The 25,925-nt window shown below is 39.7% G+C and overlaps 2 protein-coding genes across 2 annotated transcripts in view; one reads left to right on the plus strand and one right to left on the minus strand.

Annotated features, from left to right (window-relative positions):
- Window positions 1–1,779: 1,779 nt before the first annotated feature.
- tmem64 (transmembrane protein 64) lies at window positions 1,780–18,120 on the minus strand. The gene is made up of 3 exons (XM_065470875.1): window positions 16,614–18,120; window positions 7,690–7,845; window positions 1,780–5,156 (listed from the first exon to the last, which is right to left on the minus strand). Exons 1-3 carry the CDS (start codon window positions 17,322–17,324, stop codon window positions 4,965–4,967), a joined length of 1,059 nt encoding a protein of 352 aa, XP_065326947.1. The 5' UTR covers window positions 17,325–18,120; the 3' UTR covers window positions 1,780–4,964.
- Window positions 18,121–21,100: 2,980 nt separating this feature from the next.
- Window positions 21,101–25,925, plus strand: part of necab1 (N-terminal EF-hand calcium binding protein 1) — a 40,361-nt gene continuing 35,536 nt past the window's right edge. Inside the window, exons 1-2 of the mRNA XM_065470876.1 lie at window positions 21,101–21,456; window positions 24,712–24,736. Coding sequence (XP_065326948.1) covers window positions 21,367–21,456; window positions 24,712–24,736 — 115 coding nt within the window. The 5' untranslated portion in view covers window positions 21,101–21,366. The remainder of the gene's footprint in view (window positions 21,457–24,711; window positions 24,737–25,925) is intronic.

Below are 25,925 nucleotides of genomic sequence, written 5' to 3' on the forward strand. Positions count from 1 at the left end.
TAAGAACATTTCCAAGACTCTCAAAGGGTTAGGAGATGAAGCTGGGTCATATTTGGAGAGTCGTGCTCGGATTTAGGATGGAAAAAGGCATTTTACTAAGAAAAAAAAAAGTGTGGTAGCTCAACAAAGACGGTGACAAGTTTAAAAATGAATCAGCAGCAGAAGCTTTCTGACACATTTCTGTTAAAACATCTGACATGTAGTCAAGAGTTTTCCACTCAAACCAGTTCCCTTAAAGTGAAGACAAATAAGGACAGTTATTTACTCAGTGTTACATAATGCATCCTGACCTGTAACTCATAAAAACAGACAAGGACAACCAGTTTGTGTATTTAAAGTCTCAGTGGTTTAGTGTTACTCTTCTATAAGCGACACAAAAGACAAAAGCAGTGGTTGAAATATTCCAGGCTTCAGTCTTTATGGGACAACTTCAAAAATACCATATCATATATTTCCCATCATGAAACTCTGTGTTGTGTTTTTATTAAACTGCATTTGTAAGTTTTTATCACCTGAATGATAGAATAAAACATTTTTTGCCTCTGTACAACACCCTAATGAGTTTAAAATCAAACAAACAGCATCCAGTTGAAGTGCAGATGTTCAGCTTCAGTTCAGGGAGTTTAACATAACTACAGAATCAGCTGTTTAGGAATAAATGTCCTTTTTAAACACAGTCCCTCATTTTCAGAGGCTGAGAAGTAACTGAACCAGCTAGCAAGGTATGAAAAGCGATGATTGTCTTTAATACTTGGGTGAAAATCCCGTCAGGCAGTCACCGGCAGAAGTGCAGAACACATGGACCTCACCACATGCTGCGTTTCCTCAAGATGCTCTGCGAGACCTTTACTTGTTTGTGGGTCTCCTTGGCTTCAGTTTTGTGTTCAGTAATGGAATAACATGCTCTGTTGGAGTGATATCAGGTGACTGACTTGGCTATTGAAAAATATCACATTTCTTTGTCTTGAGACTCTTGGGTTGCTTTCGCAGAATGATTTGGATTGATGTGTACAAAGAATTTAGCTGAGACCTGTGTGAGCTCCTTTAGCCTATCCTTGTTTTTGAGTATAACCATTACCAAGGCATCTCTTAATTGCAGGCTTTCACACTGATCTGGCCACTTTCGCAAGTCTGTTCTTGACTTGTGTAGCAGCTGTGAAGTTGTTTTTCTTAAAACATGGAAATAATTCTGTGATCACCCACTTTAATTAACTTTCTGTGGTCTTTCAGGTGTTTTGGTGTTGCCGAGCTGGCCAGTGCATTCATTATTTTTGAAGAAGAAAGTTGATTTGGACACTTAAGGGCGTAATCTCTCTTCTGGTTTTTCAGACTAATGATGAAACTTGCACCAAAATCACTTTGGACCTCATTTTGAGAATTCCAGTGAAAAGCAGCAAAACACAACTTAAAACACTTTGCATGAACAGATCTTTTACCTGTACTGCTTATCAATACGTACCTAATTACTTTAGAGCCTCTACAAATGGAGGACTATGCATCAAAATTGCTTTAATTCCTAAAATTAATTTCTTTGTTTTTTTTAAATCCCTTGAATTAAAACTGAAACTTGGCACTTAAAACACTGGTTGACATGAAATCCACTGTGGAAAAAAAAATGTTTTGTCCAAATATTTGTGGCTCTAAGTAATTATGAACTTCACCTTGGAGGATTAAAAGAGGTCATCTTGCAAGAAAACACTGGAAGCAAATAAGTTCAGGGGTTTTAGTTGTGACGTTTCATTGAAAAAAAGAAGCAGAAGGTTATAACAAACTGACTGGTTTTATTTTCTCTTTCATAAATAACACTGAACAAGCATTGTACAGTGATAAATAACATTTATACACTGTAAAATTCTCTGTATTACAAAATACAGTATATGTGTAATGCACTTGATACAGATGGGGAAGTATTACATTTCATAGAACCACACATGACCTCATGGCCCTTTAGGTTAATGATCCCTCACTCGATATAACACCTGCATCCCAAACCCAGGTCTTATATGGGTGTCTATGAAACATACTTCCCTTAGGAATCAGTTGTTGCATAACTATATCTAAAGTTAAGTAGAGCCCACGTAGGAAGAACCAAAGCCTTTAAATGTAAAACTAAATTTTTGCACAATCTGAGTTCCCAGGTGAGACGCTTAAACGTAATGACGTGTGTCCACGGTGTCCAATTGAGCTTCATTTATATGTTTGATTTTTGCATTAAACATGGCAAAAAAAATAAATAAATTTAAAAAAAGAAATATCCCACTTCCGAGCAGAACAGCTTCATTAATCACGCTACGTTTCTGGAGAGTCTCTGTTAGGGGACATCTAAGACTTTAAAACAAACCACATTTCCATGCTTTTAAAACATGACTAAGTGCTAAGTGATTTTTTTTCACAAGCTATCAGCTGTAAAACATGTTCCTCTCTCTCCCTCTATACGTAAACTGTCAACTCAAGTAAGAACCTGTAAAAGTGTTTCAATCTGACGATAAAGATGTTCGTGTGATCTGTGTGCAAGCAGTCAGTCATTTCAGGGACTCTCCCAATACCAAACAAGCTGTTCTGATCACAGATACCAGCGTGTCTCGTGACGTCTCTTTCAAATCATAGGCAGCTCAGAGATGTCTGTCAAAGAGGCAGCGGGAGGTAAAAGGCAGGCTGAACACTGTAATACAAACCTGGGAAAGGTGATACTCTGGAATATAAATCAAATAACTTAAATGCAGCTTTTTGTTCACGTTATAACCCGACTAAGCAATTCCCCTCACTTGGCTAAAGAGCTTACTGGTACATATTGGTATATGTTTGTTTTTTTTGCTTTAAACTGTCAAAATTATTGCTAAATTCAAACCGGAAGGGGCCCTTTAAACCAACATTTAGTGTGAAAATAACTCTACAGCTTGCCAGTCGACTGACAGCATGGAATGTGTTTGGGTGAAGACAGTTTCTGGCGTTAAGAAGAACAAAAAGGTACAAAAATTAAAATTAAAAACAAAACAAAAAGTTGCACCAGCATCACAAAGCAGGCTTTTTGTGAACTACAGGAACATTAAGATGTGTAATTTTTTTTTAAATCTTTTAAATAGGAGCCCTTAATATTCCTCTATCAGACTTGGTCTGAGGAGCAGCATCACAATAAATGTAAAAAATAAAAAGTAGTATCACATTCATCCCTTAGTGTCCGTGTTGTGTTTGATTGTCAGCTTCCATGACACATCCAGTTCTCCTTTTGACCAACCAAACCCATTTGTAGTTCATCTGTATGAAAATAATGTTTGTCTGTAGTGGACTGTGCAAACAAACCTACAGCATGAGATCCTTGTTGTATTAAGAGCTTAAAGAAATTTAAAAAAAAAAAAAAAAAAAAAAAAAAAAGAGTTACCAGGTGATGTCTAACACCACCAACAAGTAAAAAGTCCTAAGTTGCACTCAGCCTCACCTCAGGCGAGGCCAGGGTCATAACGTCTCATAAGCTTCATCAATTCACGGCACATTAAAAAATAAAAGCTTTTTTATCTCATCGAGCTCACATCTCTATAATCTAAGTAAGATAAACCCCAAATAACACACAGACTTGGGTTTGTGTTATGTCGTATGCATGACAGCATTTCTTATTAGTTTGGTTTCAGCACTGAAATGTGACATTCTTGCAGTTTCGTTCCTCGATGTATTGCACTGATTTATCAAATCTACCATTTTAAAGAAAAGAGAAAAAAACTGTATAATTCTCCAAAAAAAAAGAAAAAAAAAGAAAAGAAAAATCTCACAGCAAAAACAAAAACAAAAGTAAAACGAACATTAACGAAAAATCAAAATGGATCACCAATGTGGCGGGAATCGCTCGCAGGGTGTGCGGCTCTGAGTAAAACATATTGGATTATAAACTTCCCGGCTCTCCTCTCAAACCTGCAGGAGGTGCTCAAACTGATATCCAGGCAGCTGAAGTCGCCGCAAAGCCTACACGCACTGGGAGTGTTCCCGCCTTCTCCTTAGTCCAAAAATAAGACACTTAAAAAAAGGGAACCATAATTAAATGCAAAATAATTCAAAAATATTAATAATGCCCTTTATTACTCATACTGCAAATAAGCAAAATAATTCAATCACCTGAAATAAAATAGAAACAGGTATACTTTGAAATAAAGGTGCATAGGCTGGTGTTCTTTTGACACTGAAATGAAAAGTAAAATCGGTTCCTTTCTTGAAAGGAACCGACATTGAAAGGAAGGACATTGCACATTCAGAAAAAAAGCAGGTATTTCATTTCCTGCCATGTACTTAAAAACTCGCTCACTGCGCTACCCGCCATATTTTTGCCCGCTCTCATGGCAAAAGTGAAACAGTCACGTTAGATCATGTAGAAAACAAACTTTGCATTTTAACCCAAACTATTATTTTGTTAGTGCTTTTGGTGCCTAAACCCAAACCGCAGTAAAAGAAAGCAAACATCTTAAGTGTAAAGTTAATAAAACAGAGTCTGAAAGCTCTGCTCCTGTTCAGCATTCAAACTACAGTCTCAATAAGTGTATGATTAACTCATGCCACTGCCACCATCTCCTGCCTCCCAGTGTGGACTTTGTAAGTTGAAGTTCTACATGAGCACAAAAGAAAGGATTAAATATCGTGACTATTTCGCAGGTTGCCATGAGAACGTCACATTTCCGCAGTCATCTCATGTAACACATGTAAAAAAGTACCATTAACAAAAAAACAAATAAACTACCATTATGATGTACCACGTTCATCAGCACCATTGTCAGGCGCATGGTCCCGCACTTCCACACCGACTGCAGGCGTACACTTTTAGGGTGCTCAGAGCGAGATGCCGGGACGATCGCTGCAGTACGTTACCGTGCCGCCGGCGTGTTTGGGACACCAGCTGAACTGTGCTGGTTCCCTCAAGGATACGTGCGTTACAATTGAGTGACCAGGTCGTGGCTGCTACAGTCACGTGCGGCGATTCGAGGTCACACGATGTTGATGCAGTTTCCGCTTCCAGCTGTCACCCTCTTGCTGCAGTAGGTGAAGCTGCTGTGATTGGTGGAGGAGCCGTTCATGTGCGACGACTTCAGCTCCATCTGGCAGGCGGCGATGGCTGCGTTGAGCTCTACCTGAGCCCGATGCACGACGTAGAACATCAGGCCGATGCTGATGATGATCTGTAGAGCGGAGCAGAGCAAGAAGCTTTGTGTTAACTAACGATTGTGGTAATGAGCCTTCTGTTTGTGTAATGATGATGATAATAAAGTAAAGCACTACATTTACAGGCACATCGTTTTGTCTCCTAAAAGCAAAAAGGGATGAAGACAAATTTTAGCTACCTTCTAACGTTTAGAAATTAAAACAGTAACAATTAAGTTACTAATTATAAACTAGAACAAATATCGATGGAACTTATTTAGTTCAAAAACTAAAGACATTGCTGCGTTCTTCTGTATTTAAAGACATTTCACCTTCTAGACAACTCACATATCTATGAAAACTAAATCTCGAAGACAGCTGGAGTTTGGTATTTAGTCACTTTGGAGTCTGAGTTTTTCAGAACAAGCCCAAACAAATAATATGAGTTCAAAGGCAAAAACTCAGTTAGTAGCCTTTGAAACACTGCATTAATTATACTGAAGGACAACCACCAATATGTTTATTATATAAATCACACGTAATTAGTTATTTAAAGGTTGGTTTTAACTCCAATTGATTCATTTTCTCCAAGGTAGCAGTGAAGAGGAGCCTATCTGTACTGCTATTGAGCGAGAGCCATCTATCACAGGGCAAATCCAGAAAATCAGACTGTCCATTCCTCATGCTGGTGTCAGGGAAGCTGGACAACATCGGCACCTCCCATAGTTTCCCATCATGACTGGCTTCCATGTGAATATGGCCAGCTGTCAAAGAGATAACATGAAACACTAATACCCTTGTTCCACTCACCAGACACTGGACTCCTGACCTTTATTAACTCTTCCCTGAGCACCTGTGAGAATTACATAAAACTAAACAGGTGTTGGGGGATGCTGTAAAACTGAAATGAACTTGAGGTGAGCTGAGCTGACTTTTCTGGCACAAACAAGAGCAATGCCTGGAATAATACTTCACAGAAAAGTCATAGAAAGTTCTTCTTAGGAGCAAGGACCAGGTCTGTCACCTGTTGCTTGTGTGTGTGTGTAGGTCATATTTATTTTCTCTGTTACTATTGTAACTCTAAAGAAAAGTGTTCAACCTGCATTTCGCATGGTCAGACTGGCGTACACACAGGCTTGGCCGGTGGAGAGCACATTCTTCTTGTTGTGGGTTTGATGTTTTGGTAGATTACGTGGTTTTGTTGTGTTTTCTGACTCACAAAAACCTACAACAAGGAGTGCTCCAAAGCAAAGACCTGCCTAAAAGGGCTGAATAACATCTAAGCAGGGCATCTGGTGGAGATACAGAAGAGAAAAAGGTCAGGGAATACCAAAGCTACTCCTTAATCTATTTAAAGCGCCTAATATAAGTGAACAGGATGTAGTTAAAGCGTATTTTGTACTTTAAAAATACTCTATCCTAAATAAAAATCTTAAATGAGATGTTTTAAAAGGAAATGTGATCCAACGTGGATAACATCCTTCATAAGGGAACTTTTTTGCACCTGATACTGAACGTTCTATTAAAAATTAAAATGAAATTAGAAATTAAAAATCTTCAGGTCTCAGGAGGTTAAAAAAAATCCATTCATAGTTGTCCATTTGGGACAAATTCACCAGAGAGAAACTTTTGAGTGGAAAACTGGTTCATTGCTCATTGACCGCATTGCTCGTCAGTTCACTGTTGAACATTGATGTTTTTTTCTTGGCATAAAGTGTCTCATCGCCTGAGAGAATTTGGACTGAAAGCTCATTGACAGATCATTAACAGATGGACTCGAAAGGCTAAACTCAAACCTGCTGAAGGACATATAGTGCATGAATAGAGGAAGATGTCAGTGAAGTTTGGAAGAAGGGTCATTGTCTAAAAAAATGTTTTCTATAGCAGGAATTCCTTCCTTACTGCAACACAAAAAGGTAAACACCCACATCAGACATTCATTCATGCATCCCTGTTTCCTTCTTTAAAAAAACAAAACAAAACAACTGTTGAATTGCAAAACCGGTTTCATAAGTTCCACGAATCTGATAACAGTGAAATACTGAAACAGCTCAGTCCTTCGCAAACAAGAATCTCTGGAAAATCCCTGCGGGCAAATTAATGAAAATAACTACAGTTAAACTGTGGAAGAGTGGAACAAGCTCAAACCAGAACAATGAGAGAAACCATTACCATCCCACAGACCTGCTGAAGTCATTTCAAGAAAAGAACATCTTACACTTCCTGTATGTAAGCTTGTTTTACTGTTCTCCATTTTAAAGCATTTTCCACAATACATTTATCTACAATTTTTAATTTTTTTTTTATTTTTATATCCACAGCTACTATTATTATTCCTTCAATAATCACCAATATTTAAGAATAAAAATCAAAAGCAAAATCAATTTCCTGTCAATTTGATCTAATATTCAGTATGGTCACAAATAGGGGTTTGCTGATAACGAGCTCTGCTGAGCTTTTGTTCTTTAAACGTCAGCACAACGTTGAGCAAAATGGGAAAGCAACATATAATCTCAAATCTCGGACATTTGAAAATTGTTACCTTCGTACTCATTATCACCTCCAGCTCACCTGCAGGCTGAACACGAAGTAGCCGCTGACGCTTTGCTCAGCGATGACATCCTCCATAGTACGAAGTGTGGTGCCCAGGTAGGAGTTTAGAAGCTGTGTGGGCAACAGGCCCACAGAGGAGGCCACCAGGTAGTTTGGCAAGGACACATCTGTGATCTGTGAAAGGGGAGCAGTGATTAAAAAACCCCAAAAAAACAAAACAGGTTTCAAACTTTAATAAAATAACAGTAAAACACACAAGAAAAAGATCAGGTTTAATCATATTTAAACATCTATAATTAAAAGACTGTCTTTCAATTTTTAGTCTTCCAGTTATTTCAACAATGTTGAACTCTGTCAGTCTGTGAAATTCAAACTTGTCTGATTTTGTTGTGCCCTGAACTTTGTGTAGTTTCCAAAACCTGTCGAGTTTTACTGAAACGTTGTAAAGCTTTTAAAGAATTTAAAAAAGAAGCTACGTGACACGGTGGCATTGTCCTTTTCTAAAAAAGAACATGTGAACAACTCCAGCAATTAAATAACTTGTTTTACGACTTACGACTGATTTTTTATTGTTTATTTACACACTTTTATATATGTACACCGAATAAATTCTTATGAGCATTGGCTTCCTCGCAGGATAAATAAATATGATACTAACCACAGTAAATTGGGTTAACTAAATCGTTTCTAACAAATTTGAGTGCTGAACCTGCACCCATCATGCAAAAACAGCTCATGTTCCAATGGGGTTTGGCACCGGGAAAGCAGTCTGGTCCCCACGGGCTGCCTTCCACGAATCAGGCTTGTTCTAGCGCGTCCCAGAGATGCTCGATCAGACTGGGATCTGATAAACCTGGAGGGTGAGTCTGGTCTTTGAGCTAGTCCTGAGCTACTCTGTGCAAAGGCTGGGTGCTCTGCTACAGGAGACGGCTGCAGTTGGGGAGTGTCGCTGCCTTCAGGGTTTGTTCTGGTTAGTGGTACGCGAGTAAATATAACATCTGCATGAACGCCAGGACCAGAGGTGTCTCTGCAGAGCACTGCCAGTGGTGTCAATGATGTGGCTTATTGGTGTGCTCACGGGCTACATCACAACTGAGTCCCTTCACCTCAGTTACTAGAAAAACTACACAAAGGCAGGATGCTGTCTTTAAAAAAAAAAAAAGAAAAAAAAAAGAAAGAAAGAAAGAAAAAAAATGTTGCTACAGACCTCTTTTTCTTCTTCTAATTTATTTTTTTTTTAAATCTACAAGCTGTTAAATAAATTTTGGTGCAAGTATCCTGAACTTTGATATGTCGGTATCTCCAAAAAACCACCTTAATATAAATATACCGGTAAATATAAATAACTGCTGGCTCGCTGTCACCCTTGATCTCTTGATTAAGTGATGACATAAGCCTCTGTGCGCCCGTGCTGTCTGTGGGAGGATGTGACCTTGGCACCGTGTGCTCAGTGACTACGCTGCAGCTGATAGCAGTGTGTCAGGGGCTTTGGTATGTTGCTGCAAGACTGTCTGTGCCAAAATGTTATCAGGGCTTGAAAACATTTGCGCTCGATGCGGCCAAAGTGTCTCTTTGCTGGGATAAAATCCTCTCCCGTTATCACACTAGACACTGATAAGAGCTTAGGTTACACTTCACAAAACACTGACATTATCGAATCGTGGTTAATCAAGCTAACATTGTAGTCCGGGCTGTTTTTCGCCGAGCACTTTTCCCTCTGCACGGTCATGTGACAGGCTTTTTCTCCTTGCAAGATTAGCCTTGATGTGTCCATGCCACGTGCCAACACAATCAAAACGCCTTCAGCTGATTTCTGAGACATCTGTGAGAGCTATAGAAGAAAATGAATGCAGTCTCTGAAGCACAGGGCCTCTGAAGTCCCACCCAGGCATCGGGCACACACAGCTGTCTTGTATGCGACCAGGGAAGGGCCAGTCTGTGGTATTTTTATGACTGTGCAGAGAATTCCCACTGAACCTCCTACCTGCTTCTGCAAGCCTGTATCACGATAATCTGCAAATTCAAGTGAAAAAAATATCACCCCGTCTTATGACTGGCCTGATTTATTTAGAGCAGCAGCAATGCAGGCCTGACTTTGTGCTTGTAAACAAAACACTAGGTGCTTTGACTATGCAGTATAATTAGGATTGCAACTGTCATGCCATTGCTCTTTTTTATTCATACTAATGGAGTGTGAAGAACACTATTAAAACATGCCTGCTTGTACCGAAGGTCCATAAATCACACACAAAGACTTCCCAGATTGCTTCATCAGCTCATTATGACGAGTGTTGGAGCCAGGCTAGCCAGCAGGTATAAAAGTGCAATAAAATAGATGTGCAGAGATGAAAGCACTCACCTGAAACTCAACGGATTCACAAGCATTTTTCCTGAGCTGTCCTATTGTTTTGCTAACTGCTGCAGTCTCTGTGTCGTTTTAGGTTACCCGTGATAATGTAGCACCACCGACTTCAGCAGAAAGAAGTGAGGGGCACAGTGAAATGTAGCCTCACCCGCAGAAAGTGCTTACCAAGGGCAGGGCAGACAAGACATAACTCTACTGTGAGCCGTCACGGGCCTATGCTTAGAAATGGCTCGTTTCTCTTTTTATTGTGGAGAATAAGATCGTACAGATACAACAGCAGCTCGGCTTTACAATGAACCTCCAGATGAGATTAAGTATCCAGCAAGAGCCTGAGTTGGGGTTGAAACCCCATAGAGGCTGGAAGTGAAAATGTTGCAGGGAAAACAGGTGGTGAGACTGAAAAGCTCCACTCTGACAGTCATTTCTCCAACAGAAACCAAAGAATTTCACATGGAAGCGACTGCGACACCCATCACTGGGTGATGTGATGAATTTATCAGTTCTCCATCCTGATCATTTAACAGCAAAGGCTATCACTTCTCCACCACCTTCTTCACTTAGAAGGAAACAGCCACCTGACTGTGTTAATCAGGTCTCTTCTTATTAAAACATCATGCTTTTCTTAATAAATCAAATCAATATATATCAGACACTACTACCAAATAGACTTCTCAGAGATGCTGAAGTCTGTGTCTGGAAGGTGCATGTCAGTCTACAGCATAGGCAATGCAGTCCTGTAAATCAAGCATTAGCATCTGAGGACAAAGGCCAATTTTCTCCTCAGATGCAGCCAGCAGATATCTGAGGCTTCCTGCTCTATCTGCTCGATTACAACCTTATTTTGATTCTTATGCCGGATGCCTCTCCTGACGCGGAGATTTGTCTCTCCCCCTTATCTCAAACCAGCAGTATTTTGCATGTTAGGCAAATGTATTAACAAATGCAGGTAAATTCAAAAGCACCAATCCATTGCAGGTGATAGCTCATGGCAAAAATAAAATCATTCTTTTGCCTCCTGTCCTTGTCAGGTAACCAGAGCATGCTTGTGACTGATGAGTACAAATTCAGATGCCAAAGTTGGCCCGGGCCTCCACATTCTGCATATGTATATGTAGATACCCGTTTAGAAAGATTAGGACTCCACTAACTCCAGTACACTGTGGTTGGTAAATGCTTTGCTATGCTAAGTGTGTCTGCTTGCCACTTGGTGCCGAGCAGCTAGCGTACAGGGTGCTTTAACAGCATTTTTCATAAAACAGCTGCATGACGCTATGTGAGCAGTCAGAACAAGTTGCATACGAGACAGGTGCAGATCCAGGAGGAAACCGCTGATAAAAGTGTGGAAATAATGATTAATGGACTACTTTCAATGCCGTCTTTGTGATTTCTTTCAAGTTATCATTTGACACGATATTATTCATTATCGAAGAAAGATGCAGATGATAGACATAATGATATCGCAATAAAACAGGTGAGAGTTTTTCCAAGCTTTTCGGAGCAACATCAACCAAGAACTCAACAAGCTGCTTGTAAATCTAAAATATGTCAAAAGAAACAAAAAACTCCTTAAAAAGCCTGACAATGAGTCAAGCACAGACACATTTTCCAAAGACAAACAGCTGTCATAAGCTGGAACAAACCAGCAGAAAGGTGACAAATGCAAACTGGCATCCAAAAAAATATGACCTACATCTGTAGCATTTGTTGTTTAGCCATTTTAGAATTGCAGCCTTTTTTTGTTTGCTTTGACTATGTATTTAATAACCCAGAGCAAGCTGAAGATCACTATCGTACATGACTGTCAGTAAGCTCACCTTGTACTTTGACTCTCATGAGCTGACTGAGGGTACTAACAGCGCCAGTCACAGAGTCAGCAGCTGAGCAAAAGAGTGTTAAAATCTGTCCCTTTGACTTTGACACCTCATTTTCACTTCTGCAGCGTGGAGCAGCAAGTTCAATGTTGCAACTATTGTCATAGCGTCTCCAGTTATCCTCCCATGAAGCACAGACAAGTCCCAACTTTGAAGTATACAGCAAGGGGAAAAAATTAAGCTACTGAAGTCAGTCAGGCAAAAGAAAGCCATCTGCTAGGCTTAAGCTATGTCATACTCAATAAAGTCCATGATCAGGTAAACTGCTGATTTAGTGTAGAAATAAAGACTAATAATGCCCATATTCAGAATTACAGATTCTCATACTTGATGACACTGTATGTCTGGGAATTATCACCAACACAGTCTGAAAAACCTTCATTTTAAAACACATTGTGAGCATATTTTACACGAACATCCTAACAACTTAAAAAAACAAAACAGGCTCACATTTGGTGCAATTATCAAAGGAATCATTGCCCAAACAGATCACCACCGACTCTAAACCCTTATCTACGTCAGCTCCCTGCCTAACCTTGATATCCATACATCTGACTTTGAGATGCTTCTCAAATAGCAGCCTATCAGTCAGCATACAACAGCAGCACAAATGCTTATTGCTTCCCGTGATTCTTGTACCCACAAAGCTTCTCATTATTACCATGATCTCATCTCACCATTATCAAATTACCGTCTGAAGTTGTAAGGGTCGTTCTGAACAGTAACTGTAGATATGTTAATACAATATTGATATGTTAAACCAAAGTCTAGCGTTCACGTAATGCAGTGCAATAAATAACTTCAACATGTTGCTCTCACATGCTACAGGGTAGATTAAGATTTCATACCCCTTTACAGGACTTCTCTCTATGTTCAGTGATAAATATCACACTGGGGACACATTTAGATAGCAGGGCTCGCAAAATCGCTAGCCCGACGTCCCGGGGCTAGCGATTTTCCCAGTCGGGCTACCAAAATCTATCTCTGCCCTGCCCGTCGGGCTATCATAGGAAGGAAAAATATATGTCAATGCTTTTGCATTTTTTCGGAAATGTAGCTGGGTAAATATGTCATTGGCATCGGTGAGCCACTGTCAATATGTGACATATTGAAATCGCGTTTGAATTTGCGCTTGTTTTTTGCTTTCACTTTGCAATCGCGCGAACTGTGTATAGAGAGCGACAGTACTGATTGGTGAGTGACGATAATTTGCGCACCAATTCCTCTGACATCGTCTTATCAATCGTTAGTTTACTATGCAAACATGACAAGTGAACTCTCCCGCAGCAAGCTTAAACATGTGAGAGGTTGATCGCGCAGAGAATCGCTGAGCGTTATGTGAGTGCGTGTGTAAAGGCAGCAGGATATATATTTTAGTTCTGCTGAGCCAAATAAGACCGGTCAGGGTGAAGAAGTGACAGCAAAAGAAAAGCTTACCACAAAACGGAAAATTTATGACAAATCAGACTAAGGCAAAAAGAAAGTGCAGCTTTATGGTTTCATGGACAAAAGAATTTCAGTGGCTGCAATATGACAAGCTAAATAGCCAGGGATGCACATAAGTGGTCCGCAGGTGCGCATTCGCTGTCAAAATAAAAGACGCGCATCAGATAATAAGTTGCAACACGCGTTTGCGTCCATAAGATTTTCTGGAGGAGGACAGACATTTGTTTAGAACTCTTAAAGATGTCGAAGAAGCAAGCTCCTTTAAGAAATTACTTTGGTGTTCCTCCACCTCCAAAGAAATGTCAGATGGAGTCCGAACCACAAAAGAAGCGCGTATTCTCGGAAAAGCGGTTGCAGGAGGTGAGCTGGCTTCAAACAAATGATGAACGCACAGAGATGTGGTGCAGAATGTGCCGTGAAAATCCCACTCTAGCGGACAAAAACAGTGCCTTTTATATGGACGCAAACGCGCGTTGCAACTTCTTATCTGGTGCGCGTTTTTATTTTGACAGCTAATGCGCACATGCGGACCACTTATGTGCACCCGTGTAAATAACATAATGTTCTGCCGGGTGTGTTGTTGGTTTTCCCTCGATTTCTGAGTCCTTTGTTACTGGGACCAGTAATTTTAAGAAAGGCCCCATTAGAACCCATGAGAAATGCAAGAAATGCATTACTGCTCAGTCTGCAATATCTTTCCCAGAACAAACACCAATTGCAAATAACATACTAAAAATAATCCTGAAAAATCTGTTTAGAACAGCGTACTATGTTGCAAAGAGTGAACTACCACTGGCAAAATTTAGGAGTCTTTGCAAACTTCAAAAAGCAAATGGACTAGATCAGGGGTGGCCAACTCCAGGCCTCGAGAGCCGGTGTCCTGCAGGTTTTAGATATCACCCTGGGTCAACACACCTGAAACAAATGGTTAGTTCATTACCAGGCCTCTGGAGAACTTCAAGAAATGTTGAGGAGGTAATTTAGCCATTTAAATCAGCTGTGATGGATCAAAGATACATCTAAAACCTGCAGGACACCGGCTCTCGAGGCCTGGAGTTGGCCACCCCTGGCCTAGATCTTGGTTCCACTTGCCTCTTACCCGTGACTTCAGTGGAAATTTCAAATTCAGGATCTGACACAGACTGATTCCTGTTGTACAGTTCTTACAAGTTCATAGAAATTTCTGTTCAATTAGAACCAAATATTTGAGTTGATGATTGTAATTTTTATACAATGTTGTAATTTGTGTTTCAACAATTTTTTGATTAATGTTTTGTTTCCGTTACAATATTATACATTAAAGTATAATATTGTAACGGAAACAAAACAGGAAACAAAACATAAAAAATTGCTCTCCTTTTTATTCGGGCTACTTAAATTTATTTTGGGCTACCAAAAACTGAAGAGTCCCTGCCCGAAGGGCTACCAGGGATTTTGAAATTTTGCGAGCCCTGGATAGTTATTCAGATCAACCAGTATAGTGGTCGAACACCTCAATATTTGCATGAGGGTTATAAAGCAGATTTTTTTTATGTCAGTGTGGTGACATTAAACTGTGAGAAATCATAATCAACGCAAAGCACTCAACTCTATAAAGTTGACAAATGTCTAACCAAATCAGTCACCCCGGAAAACCCCACTGGTTTAGCACCATACAACGTCTGTGCTTGTGAAACACACTTACATCATCAGTTTTTTTCCCTTCCTTGGGCCTGTGCATCAACTCCTTCTTGCTGTAAGCTATTAATGTCTTTCAAGCTCAACGCTTTGCATCCACTTTTGCATGTTTGTGCTTCTGCGTTTTCCAGTATTTAAGGGGGATTTCTCATCGGACAATACTTTTAGCATGTTTACCGTTAATCAAGCTCTTTGAGCATGTTAGATGCAGCAGACTAAATGTAGTTTGTGTTTTGAGATATAAATATATATATATTTTTTGTGTGTGGAAAGGATGTCCCGGCTAAATTTTATTATAACTAGCAGGAATAAATCCTCTCAGTGGCAATTTTACGAGTATTATAAATTACATTACTGCCTACACAAGGAGTGTGATCCTTAACCTCCTAAGACCTGAACTCTTCCATGGCACAAATTTTTGATTTCTCTTTGATATTTGGGCATATTGGGGTCGATGAATGTAAAAAACAAAGAATTGCCAATTTTTTTTATCTGATTTTTGTTTCTAAGAAAAATGAGAGCCACATATGAGGATATTCATTTAAAATTTTGATAGAACAGTAGCAGTATAATGTCCTCGTAAGTGGACATCAGGCCCTTGTAGAGCAAAATTGAGTATTTTGGTCTAAACAACCCAAAATGTGATGTCCACATATGTGGACTCCAGGTCCTAGGAGGTTAAATGCATCTAGAAAGACAACTGTGGATATACTGGGTAAGTGAACCTATGTTTTTTGCATGGCTTCAACTTGTAATACCCTGTTTTATTTGATTTTTTTTTTTTTTTTTTTTTTAAATAGTCCTATTGTTTTCATATTGAGTGACCCATTCTGATATTCTATAAAACAGAGGATGATCACTTAAGCCTTTTACCTTTTTGGATGTATCAATGAGTTGAGTGAGGAAGGTAATGAAGGGGTATAAACTATTCATGCAATGTATGAAGGTCAAGGGCCTCGGTTAAATGTAGGAGAGCAGTTGAAAGCAATATCACAACACTATTCTGACATGAGAGTCATCTTAAAAAAATAAAAATACACAGGAAACCAAACAAAAAAGGTGGCACCTTAAACTAAATTGTGTTTATGTCATCAGATGTTCAAGAGAAAAAAAAAAAAACATTGCTCCTAAATATAAAACCTGAAATATGGCTACTGACCACTGGGAGCCACGTCCTAGGAGCACTCCATTTATCTGCAGGAAGAATGAGTTTCCATTCTCTGTGGACCGGCTTCCTATTTTCATTTCCACATTTAGACTCCGGTCTGCCTTGAATATTGAAGTAACAGGCCAACTACTCTTTTCAGTGTCCTAAACTGAAATGAAACTGGCAGTTCCTGACTTGTATCTAGATAGTTCTGATTTCCCCTGAGATTCAGCTGGCCTAGAAATAAGAAAAATGCATCCCCTCTAAAACACACACAAAAAGACCACAGAATTAACTGTCAGGACTCTGTTTGATTTGTTCAGCCATCATCTGGTACAGTAATGAATTCTTCCCAGAGCCGAACAAGTGCTGTGACACTTCTACTGCAATTTGTGAGTTTACATGATGGCCTAGGAAAACCTGGAAACATACTCACCGAGAAAACTGCATTTTGAAGTCCAAAAGGTATGGGGGTGAGTCTTGCTAAGGCCACAATTTTGAGTCCACTTCCTCCTTCCACCACACGTATGACGGCACTGAGCTGTTCGTTGTTTCCAACTTTGTTCAGCACCCAGTCAGTCAACAGTCGTTTGCACACCACGTGTGCCACAAAGGTCCCTATTAGAACCCCCACCATAACTAGTCCCATGCCCAGCACAAAGCCGTAGAGGTAGCCAGCAGCCACATTAAGAACAATATATCCCCATCCACATGGAAAGGACACGATAATCAAACCAACTATAAAGAGCATGGCTCCAACAAAGCTGTCCAAACTCTCCACCCAGAGCAGGAGGTCCTTGAGGTATTGGCGTACCAGAGCCACCGAGGAGAAGCACACAGCAGTGAGGATGCACGCCAGCAGGGCGCTTTTAAAACAGAAGGTGGTGATACAACACGGGTGTCTGAACTCTGCACCACCGGTGAAGGTCGTCCCCCCTGCGTCAACGCTGGCCTCGGGAACACCATCCGACTTCCCCAAGCCAGCCCCCCTCTCATCAAAGGCGTTGCATATTAGGATGTCGATTTTGTCACACTCATCCGTGGAGGTCTTCTGCAGCCAGCGGTTCAGCTGGATCTGCGTCTTGCCCACTGCGTGCTTTACAAGCTTGGTGAAAAGCTGCACGGTCGTAGCCCCTGACATTGACATGTCGGTCCTCAAACAGCCCCTGGGGACCAGCAGTGGAGCTCAGATTGGCCTGGAAGCAGCTGTTATGTTACAGGTTCCTAGAAAGCGTCTAAACACAGTCAAAGTCCATCTCAACAGAGACAAGTAATCACAAACTTTGAAGACGATGGCTTCAGCATAAGTAGTAGTCCATTGCTCTGGTGCTCTTACTGCACTGGTATAGTAAGGCATACAGGTAACCTTTTGCCATTACATTAACTGCCCAACTTAACCCGTATTAGCAGTTTATCTCGGGTACACCAGCTGTGTAGCGTGCCAGCGCAATGACTTGATGTTGTCAGTTTTGTAGTCGCTGTCTAAAGCACTCGCCATCTTCAGAGTTGTTATCACTTCGCTCAGGACAAGGTTGAGTCAGTGGCCGGGGTGACACGACAAAGATGGGTCTGCATGACAAGGGGAGAGCCTGTGCTATCGACATCAACTTTCAGGACTCCCTCAGCATTCACATCCAGCTTTAGCGATAACTCACCAGCACAAATCACTGCGTGGCTAACTTACTCTCCGCCGTTAGCTAACTAGCTCTCTGCGAGGATAAAGTCCAACAGTACAATCTCGAGACTAAAACCACCGCCACTGGCCTTTCAGAGCCGCCTCTCCCGGACACCAGAGCGACAAACAGGACTCACAAGCCGGATGCGAAAGCCCAGTTTGCTCTTTGTCTCCAGGCTAGCTGCTGTTGCTGTTGCTGTTGATGTTTCACTCGTCGTCCTCTCTCCTGAGTGGATGCTGTCGATGTTGAAGCTATTCATACAGACCACTGTTTGTGTCCCAGAATGCCAAGTAACCTCAGCCCACGTGACCCACCGTTTAACTGTTTCAACCAATCAGAAAGCTCTCGATGTCACCGCGAGATTTTTTTTAAATAAGTTGTTTTTGAGCGATTGCTTGAACGATTTTTGTTTCTGTCAGCCAAGCTTAACGCGACCCCTGTAACGTTTCTCTTACTTCAATCATTCGGAGTCTCTCTGTGTTTTTTAAGGCAAGATATAAGTAACAGATATCACCGTGAAATGTCCCCGTGTTGATACTCCTTACCGTCAGTGTGGCCGGGGACGTAGCTACGTGGAAAGCTCTCCTTTCTAAAAATAAACAGGAGCAAACACACAGTGATTTAATTAGAAAATTACAAATTACACAACAAGAGGAAAATAAACATCGGAATTAGATTAAAAGTCGTTTTAAGATGGCCTGGATTTCATTTTGAACACAAGTCATTTTTGATGGTTTATGAAATTTAAATAAATGTAACTGATAAACAGCTGAAGCAAATTAAAACACACAAACACATACACACACGCACGAGATTCATATAAATTCACAAGAGCAATTTATTGCTGTTGTTGTTGTTACATGCTTTCTGAAACTTATTTTAAGAGAGAGAGTGTGTGTGTGTGTGTGTGTGTGTGTGTGTGTGTGTGTGTGTGTGTGTGTGTGTGTGTGTGTACGGGTTCGTACTATCCTGGTGGGGACCAAAATCTGACTTTTACTATCCTGGTGGGGACTTTCTGCACCGTGGGGACCAAAATCCAGGTCCCCTCGGGGTTGAAAGCAATTTTCACACTCAAAATGCGGTTTTACTGTCAGGGTTACAATTAGGTTATGGTTAGGTTTAGGGTAAGGGTTAGGGTTAGGCATTCATTTTTAATGGTTAGGGTTAGGGTAAGGGGCTAGGGAAAGCATTATGTCAATGGGATGTCCCCACGAGGATAGCAAACCAGACATGTGTGTGTGTGTGTGTGTGTGTGTCTCAATGTGCAGAACAGATATTACCTATACCAGGGATGTCAAACTCATTTAACATAGTGGGCGCACTCTGACCTTCAGTGGGCCAGACCAGTGAAAATGACAGAAAGGTTTTTGGTAGCTCATTGCCTAGATAAACATTCCAGTACTGATATCATTATTAGTAGTATAAGTAATAGGCACTAAAAACAGAAACTTTTCTGTCATTTAATTATCTATTTCTTTACTTTGGTATAGTATGAATGGCAATAGGAGAGGTTTTTATGAACTTGTGAAAAACTTATCAAAATACAGATTAAAGTTTAAATCTATTCATTCCTTCACACTTTCTACAACCTTTCAGTGGGCCAGATTGGAGTCTTTGCCAGGCCAATTCTGGACCCTGGGCTTTATGTTTGACACCCCTGATCTACACATATGTTTGCTCACTGGAATATAAGCCTACAAAAAAGGTTCTCAATTCGGTTTTATTCTACTATAAAAATTATACGTTTCCTATTGATCACCTAAAATAACATGCTCTTAAATTCAGCTGGCAAAAGTATAGATTGTCTCCAATCAGTCTTCATTCACAACAAGATGAATTAAGCTTCATTTTCTTACCATATTCATTCAACTGCATTATCTTCTGCCAGTACGGGTTATTGCATCACAGTCAGTCCTCACTGCATCATTTATATTCTGCTAAAGAGTTCATATTAACGCTTGTTTTAAAAATAGCTGTCAAAGAAGGAATCAAAAATAAATATCCATCATGCAATGAGGTGATGTAGAAGCAGACCTAAATGCAGTAAATGTACCACAAATCTGTAACTGAACAATAGTACTGCAGTAAATATAGTTAGCATAAAAATACACTGCAGATAATTTTTACGGACGGACATAATTTCACGTTTATATAAAATCTGTTTCATAATTTCAGATGGTACATTACTGTGATACGTAGCAGAGTAAGAGCACTTTCACTTATTCTCCTGTATTTCTGAGAGCATGCAGTATAATATTATAGCCTGAGGGGAATCACCCTGCTTGGTGTGCTCAGCATAAATTCATAACGAGGGGAGTGAAGCAGACAATAAGTTCATTGGTGCATCTAACACCACTTTCTCGGCTGTGGAGCTGTAAGCCTTGAGGTGGTAGTCCTTTAAAAACAGGCTAACCCCTCCTATCTGAGTATTATCTCACATAAACCCTGTACTATTAATTACATTATGTGTTTTTTCTTTTTTTTTTCATCAATGTAATTTTTGGTTTTGTTGATCTGTATTTTTGTGCTATCACAGCACCCCACTAGATGGAAGTGTTACACAGTTTTACAGCCATTTCAACCCACTACAAGTTTAGCATGAGCGTGATACATGTGGCAGATTATAACATACATATCTTTGTTATAGTTCAATATTCCTCTTCTTCTTCTTCTTCTTATTATTATTATTATTATTATTATTATTATTATTATTATTATTATTATTATTATCAGATTTGCTAATGCAAAGCTACCATAGAAATCATGCTTAATGAGTTGGGTTTTTTTTTTGTTTGTTTTTTAGTTGTATACATTTTCATTATAGTCAGATTAAAAGACAGCATATACTGCAGCGAAAACACAGAAATGTCAGTCCTTGAGAGACTGGCCATTTTTGTGTTATGAAGTGAGACCACCGTTTTCAAGCATTCAACTACCTGGGGGAAGGGGGATCTGTCTAGAGAGGACATCATAAGCCGACCTTTTATGTGGCCTTTGTAGCTTTTACAAAAAGTTCACATTTATGTAACAGCCCTCTGTTGGAGTAAGCTATTAGTGCTGCTCATTTGGCTGAATGCAGCGATGTTGTCAGAGTGTCTCAGGTGAAGTTTTTATGTATTTATTTATATATTTTAAAGCCTGTGCATCACAGTGTGAAAAACACGAATGCTTTGCATCAACTGAGGCGGGATCAACACAGACAGTCAGTATATGGCAGGCTGTTGATTTAGCTGTCAAAATAAAAGCATATAGCTGCACATCGCTGCCTGACAGGGAGGAAAAAGCAGTCTCAAAGCTGACCGCAGGGCAGTTATATTTGGGCTTCGTTACGTGCACTGTAAGGATCGCATTAACTCTTATTTTCGGCTTTTAAAAGTAAACGTTTAATTGTGGCACTCCAGCCCGGAACTTGTGCGTTACTTCGCCTGTCTTGTCAGCGGCACGGAGTCAGAGAATAAGAGGTTCAGGCGGACACACATTCCTCTGCAGATCACAAGTGAAGCTACACTGTGGATGATGGATTGTTCAGAAGAGGTTCAGCCGGTGTCCGAGGAGCCCAGCGCTCAAATAGAGCTCAAAAAGGGAATGTCCATTTTCATTGATGTAAGTATCAAGTGTTTTTTATCCTTATTAAGACCAAAATTACACTTAAAAATCAACACTGTTAAAACTTAACTGTAGAAAAATATATATACCAGAATTTTATGATCCTTACAAAAATGCATTACAGTTTACAGATTTCAATTTATTAGAAATAAATAAGACCTATTAGTGTTGATTGTGGCTCACTTGATTTAATATGGATTCCTCTAATGTATGACGTGTACAGAGGGCTTTCTTTCTAGTAATTATTTCATACAACTCACATGTACTTTATCTATTTGGTAGAAGGATTTCAAAGCTTACTCCTTTCACTTCTCCTCAGCCTTAAAATCAAACACAGTACATTCATTCATTAGTAGGAATCTGCCCCGTTTGTTAATATGTTTGTTCACAAAACCAGCTTAAATATGAAAAATATAATTAACATTAACATATTTCTAATTTGAAAAGATAAAACTGTATTTTTTGTGGGGGGAAATGATCATGCAAACATGGGTGTAGGTTTTGTTTGAGTATTGTGCAGGGGGTGGGGGTACATATTCAATTAAATTATGAACATCATTCACTTAATTTCCTAATTTTCACTGCGAATTTGTGCAAAGAAAAACAAACAAACAAACCAGGCCATAGGTGGTAGTTGTAGACATGCTGGTGATTTTCCTTAAGCGGGTCTTCTGTTTGGGTCCTGTTTTTGTTAGGGATGGAGGCAAGTGCAGAGGGTGTAAGTGTGGACAATAAAATAAGCCTACGATTGATTCCTCACACATCTTAAACTCGCATCCTGATCTAATGACCCTTCCCCAAGTGTTTGTGTCTTAGCAGCTTTACCCCTGCTCTTAATCAGACTGCCTTCTGCCTCTTATCCACCTACTGATTAAATTTCCCTCCATGCTTTCATTCATTTGTGATATCTTAATCATAAACCTGTTGGCTGCCATCAGTATTTTCGGGAAGGCACAGAATGAAAACAAATGAACTAAGTGAAGTGTTTTGAGTGCTCGGTAAGAGGAGAAAAGTGCTTTGTAGCACATTTAGCATTTAACCAGAGTTATTAAAGACAGAAACCTCTATCTATCCAGCCAAATGTCTCTCTAATGTCAAACTCATTATCTGTTTTCTCCAACTGGATTACAGGGAATCAAACCATTTCTTGTTTTTAGGGGAGAGCTGGTCACAATTTGTTGCTTCTTGGGTATATTTTGTTTCTTCTGAGCATCAACCTCAGTGTGCCTCATTAATACACATATCTTCAACCCAATCACTGACATTATCTCAGATGTTTGCATTTTTATTCTGCTGCTGTTGTTGCGGTGTGAGATTTATTTTATTAATAGCATATGAAAGATTCATTAGGGTGAGCTGAGGTATGAAATGAGATGAGACCCGGACTTGAGTTTAATTACAGGGGTAAAAGCAGAAATGGCAGGAGTAGTCATCAAGATTACTCTAAATATTATTTAAGCCTGTGCTATTAAGATTGTGACAATGCGTTCATGGGGTGATAAAGAACAGACACGACAGCTTTAGAGAGCAGACACAATTACATCAGGAACAGATGCTTATTTTGAGTATTTATTAATATCTATATTATTTTTATACTTAATTGATAAAAACTTAATTATATGTAATTAAAATACCATGACTTAAAAAAAATCCTATTATAGTTTCTTATAATACAAAGTGATGTCTTTTTGGTAGTCTTTTCTAATTTATGTACACTCACCAGACACTTCATTTAGGTACACCATGAAGCTTAGTACTATGTCCCACGTTTGCCTTCAGAAATGTCTTAATTCCTTATAGCACACATTCAACAAGGTGCTGGAAACATACCTCACAGATTTTGGTCTGTATTGATATGACAGCATCACACAGTTGCTGCAGATTTTTGGCTGCACATCCATGATGAAAATCTCCAGTTCCACAACATCCCAAAGGTGCTCAGTTGGTTTGAGATTTGGGGACTCCCTGTACCCTGTACTAAGTACAGGGAGCTCATTGTTATGCTCAAGAAACCAGTTTGAGATGATTTTGAACTTTGTGAGATGATATGTGATCCTGCTGGAAGCAGCTGTGAGAACATGAGTACACTGTGGTTATAAAGATGAGCAACTCAGGTAGGCTGTGGCCTTAAAATGATGCTCAGTCAGTACTAAAGGACCCAAAATGTGCCAAGAATATATTTCCCAACCCATTACACCACCAGCAGCCTGAATCACTGATGCAGGGATGGATCCATGCTTCCATGTTGTTTATGACAAATTCTGACCCTGTCATCCGAATGTAGCAGCAGAAATTGAAACTAATTAGACCAGATAATGTTTTTTTTTCTAGTCTTCTGTTTTCCAGTTTTGGTGAGTCAGTGTGACATGTAGCCTCAGTTTCCCGTTCTTAGCTGACAAGAGTGGCAGCTAGTGTGGTCTTCTGCTCCTGTAGCACATCTACTTCAGAATTCAACATGTAGGGCATTTAGAGATGCTCTTATGCATATCTTGGTTCCAACGAGTTGTTACTCTTGTTTTCCTATCAGCTCAAAGCAGTCTGTTCATTCTGGAATTTTCATCCAGAGAACAGCCACTAACTGGATATTTTCTTTCTCTTTTTTGGACCATTTTTAACATGGTTGTGATGGTTCCTGCCAAGTGAATGGTTGATTAGATATTTGAAATAATAATGAAACAAAACAATTTTTTCTGCTTTGTCGCTTTGTAGAGGAACTGAATTTAACTAAGAGATGAAGACAGAGAGAAGCAGTATTTGTACAGCAGATTTTAAAAAAACAGGAGAAAAAAAAGTAAATCAGAGCACACAATCGACTGCCAGGAGCTTGAAGATGGTGGGTGGATATTTTATAGTAGTTTTCTTTTTCTTTTTTTTTTAACCTGTGTGCAGCTTTGGGCTAGAATCCTCTTAGTCTGGAAATCCCACAAATAAATGAATGAATTTGAAACAGACATCATGTAGATATAGATTTATCCTCCAAAGCCGCCTGTGCAGTCTTCTTCACAGTAAGTAAAAGTAGGATGTGCTATTTTGAGGTTGATGGCTCAAGCCTTTTACAGCTGATGTGGTCATTGCCACTCCGCCTTTCATCTCCTCTGGACTCTGGGACAGCACTATCAATAATTTAATGACGCACTGCTTTCGGCAGAGTGATCGATGATCCTCGCACTCGCACACTTACTTACTCTAACTCTGGTGGTGTGGAACCTGCTTTAATATCCTGTTGTTTTTTTCTTCATTTCCTAATTACAGATCTTACGGAGGGCCGATAAAAACGGTGAGTATTTCACCATCTGGCTCGTTTCAGACTCACACACCAACACCACTCTCTTCTGTCTTGAGCATCACTTCAACCTTTCTTTCACAGATTACTTTCTCAATGAAATTCCGATCATGACTCTCTGCTGATACTGTGTCAGTTTCCATGGAAACAGGAAACTGACCAAGCCCACTGAGGTTCAGTTTCAGAGCATTTACAAAGAAAAACACTGACACTTGTGAACACTTTTATGATAGCGGTCCACACAAAATGACTCAGAGGTGGTTTATCAGGTGGCAAATTATGTTGTTGTTTCACCTCCACTCTCTAATGCAGGATAAACATACAAAAATACATCTTTTATGTTCTTATTGATCAGAGAAGAGCAGACAACAAAGGCAGGGAATCCAAAAAGCACCAAAATAACAGTGTAAATCTCTTTCTGTTACACATGCAAGCGTAATATAGGATACACATAAATCCTCCATCTTAGCTTCTTTAAGTTGCTTCACTGAAAATACTGTGAAAAGTGTGACCAAACCATTCATTAATTTCCACAAAACAATAAATATAAGAAAAAAATAAATCAGTTTATAAGGAAATTCTTACCAGATGTTGGTAACAACCCATCCAATCCATACATGCAAAGTAATCACACCATAAATGTCCATGAATTAAGTTATGTGTAAATAGAAGAAATGATAGAGAGAAAAGGTGTTGAACATATAAGGAAAGGAAGGTGCAAAAAGGCACAAAAAGTCATGACCCCTGCTGAAATCTGTCAGTAATTACAAAGCAGTCCTGATACTTTGTGCAAATTAATATAAGCTGGTTAAGTCCCAGCTGCTGGCCTATAAAAAATCTATGCACCTACTTTTAACAGAGAACGTTTGCTTTTCAAATTAAAAGCTGCTCTTAATTGATGCAACCAACATGTTTCAAAAGGTGCAGCTTTTATGTTGAAGGTGAGTAGTCTCTGTTTCTGGTTTGGGTCACTCTTTTTCAAGTTTCACGACTGCTCGGCGAGTTGCATTGCAGACAAGTCTGCGTCTTCCATTCAGACTACACGTAACCATGACAACCTGCAAGCGCCCAAACAAATCCCACTGTTTTTGATACAATACTGTATACCTCTTTGTAACCACTTTCACCCAGTGACTACCTGCAGCCACTTGCCAGTTGGTCGGGCAATACACATTTTTTCTAG

The sequence above is a fragment of the Pelmatolapia mariae genome, linkage group LG22, assembly GCF_036321145.2.
Source record: "Pelmatolapia mariae isolate MD_Pm_ZW linkage group LG22, Pm_UMD_F_2, whole genome shotgun sequence".
NCBI classification, from domain to species: domain Eukaryota; kingdom Metazoa; phylum Chordata; class Actinopteri; order Cichliformes; family Cichlidae; genus Pelmatolapia; species Pelmatolapia mariae.

Excerpts from the sequence above, each read along its gene's own strand:
- tmem64 (XM_065470875.1), bottom strand. The coding sequence starts at position 17,324 with ATGTCAATGTCAGGGGCTACGACCGTGCAGCTTTTCACCAAGCTTGTA. Across the intron at positions 7,846-16,613 it reads TTCAAAATGCAGTTTTCTCG|ATCACAGATGTGTCCTTGCC; the intron begins GTGAGTATGTTT and ends CCCCTTTCACAG. Across the intron at positions 5,157-7,689 it reads ACTTCGTGTTCAGCCTGCAG|ATCATCATCAGCATCGGCCT; the intron begins GTGAGCTGGAGG and ends TCCGCTCTACAG.